General features: G+C 33.9%; 1 protein-coding gene across 1 annotated transcript in view; it reads right to left on the reverse strand.

Moving 5' to 3' along the window:
* Positions 1–2,500, reverse strand: part of LOC122332973 (diacylglycerol kinase delta-like) — a 33,908-nt gene that overhangs the window by 11,209 nt on the left and 20,199 nt on the right. Inside the window, 4 exon segments of the mRNA XM_043230448.1 lie at positions 796–880; positions 950–1,089; positions 2,006–2,114; positions 2,297–2,459. Coding sequence (XP_043086383.1) covers positions 796–880; positions 950–1,089; positions 2,006–2,114; positions 2,297–2,459 — 497 coding nt within the window.

Here is a 2,500-nt window from a genome sequence, read left to right on the forward strand (position 1 = left end):
AGCCAATCAGAAGAGAGGGAACACAGAACAGCCAATCAGAAGAGAGGGAACACAGAACAGCCAATCAGAACAGCAGCAGTTAGTTTTTTCAAAATAAAATATTTTGATGAACTGTTTGACATACTAATTATTTAATAAATGAAAAGGTTAGGAAAACTAAAATACAAATGTTTATGGTGCAAGAAACCTTGACTAACAATAACTAAAATAAAGAAAATAAATCTTAATTAAAACCTCTAGATATTCTGTTTTTGCTTGTAGAGCAGATTTCGTGATCATATATCAATACACTACAATAATAATTACTAAAATATTTATTATGATATTATAAAACATTGTCATATTTCAATGTAAAACAAAAACATTAAGAATGATTTTAAGTTTACGCAACTGTGAAATTGTAAACAAAACTAAATAAAAAATACAAAAAATAAAATAGCTCCTGGTTTTCAGTGCAGCAAATTACCCAAAATATTGTGATCATATAATTCAACTTATAGACTTTTATTTGAAATTATTATTGCTAAATAAAATATTGCTATTGTACAACTTGACTGTAAAAGGCATCAAGCTTTTATTTCACTGTGAAACATTTAAAGAAATTAGAGATTTGATAACTGCACAAATTCATTCCGTTTTATTCTGACTAATCATGCAAATATACATTAAAACGTACAGTATAATAGCTTTTACTGTTATATTTACATTTTCATTTTCGTTTTAGTATTTCCGTAATGTGCTTATTATATCATTTGTAATAAAGAAAAGGATTTATGAACACATCCACATGGTTACCTCAGAGTCCTCGCTACAGTCCTCGGTTACCGTGGAGCTGGAATGTTGCCGTGGTAACTTGGTCTCATACACCATAATACTCCATCTAGGAGGAACAACGGCGTTTGTGAAGAAGAGAAACAGAGTGCGACAGAGACTTCAAACACGCACTGACCTGTCCAGCATCTTAGTACTGGCTCTCTCCAGTTTCTCCAGGATCTGGGGTAACTGTGTGTCGTCGTCACACGCTGAGCCCCACCCCAAAACTCTGGCCAGGTCATTTCCTGTTCCCAGAGGAAGTACGCCGAGCTGGCACTGCAGAGTCAGTCAACACACACACACACACACACAGACACACACACACACACACACACAACACTCAACACTCTCGTGAACTCAAACAGTAGAGCTATAATAAAAACGGATCTGATTTCAGAGTTCATGAACTGAGAAAACTGAGTAAAACCCTAAATGCAACTTAAGCCGTTTCATATAAAAGCATTTTCTAAATGTTTACATTTTCATGCAAAAAATATCTATAAATAGACACGCCATGCGCTAAAGATCCACCACCAGAAGGCAGTATAATCCAACAAACTGTGTCTGAAACTCTATTGTGTCCTATATATTTATGCCATATTTGGGCCAGATGAAATGTTTTATTTTTTTCCCCAAAATCCATTTTGCATATTAATTTGCAAAATTCTGTTGTAATTTTGTTAATTGATTTTTTTAGTAGTAGTAGTAGAATTAATTTTTATTTAATGTCTACCAGCATCTAAGGCAATTTTAATGTCTAAAACAAAAACAAAAACAAAACAAGAATAATAAATACAATAAAAAAACAGCAAAGAAACAAAAATATAAACTTGTAATTATATCACACAAAAATATTATTAATAATAATAATAATAATTATTATTATTAAACAATTTTAATTTTCAATTATTTTTAATGTTTTTATTTGAATCAAATCAAAAACCTCAAAATATAATATTCATACACATTTGACGATTTTATAATTTTTACATTAATAGGGCTTAATAGAAATTTTAATTTGTGTGAAAGAGTTTTGTAAAAATGGGAGAAATCAAATGCAGGCTTAAAACATTAATTTAATTAATATTTTTAAATTAACAATTCCTTTTATTTTTGGCAAAAAGGTGCTGTGAAACCCCATTTTTGTAGTTTGACCGTTTGATTATAGATCTGTTTCTGTAATAACCTGTACCTGTTTGTGTAAAGTCAGTGCGTCTATCTCTGATAAAACCCATCCGACGCTGCCGTCTCCTCCACACACCAGAATACGAAACGTGTCGAACTTCTGAAACAAACGCAAGCTGCGACAAACACACACAGAAACAAACATGAGTCACAGAAAGACTGATCTCCGTTGCCCGAGCGGATGTTAATGATCCTGATTTGTGAGCCTGGGCGCTAAAGCAGCAGCACGGGTCTGTAGCAATAGCCAACAATACATCGTGTGGGTCACGATTAAAAAAAAAAAAAAAAAAAGTGTTACCCGAGATGCGGTCCTCCGTTCATCAGATCGAACACTTGCGCCGGATTCAACAGCTGCTTGAAGCGCCGAAGAAACTTCACGCCCTGATTATCTCCACTTTTACTGTTTACAAACACCAACAACGGACTCGTGCAGGTCGGAGGACACGTCGCCTTCCAGAACCCTACAAACAAACACACACACACACACACACACACACACACA

This window comes from Puntigrus tetrazona, unplaced genomic scaffold (genome assembly GCF_018831695.1).
Source record: "Puntigrus tetrazona isolate hp1 unplaced genomic scaffold, ASM1883169v1 S000000151, whole genome shotgun sequence".
NCBI classification, from domain to species: domain Eukaryota; kingdom Metazoa; phylum Chordata; class Actinopteri; order Cypriniformes; family Cyprinidae; genus Puntigrus; species Puntigrus tetrazona.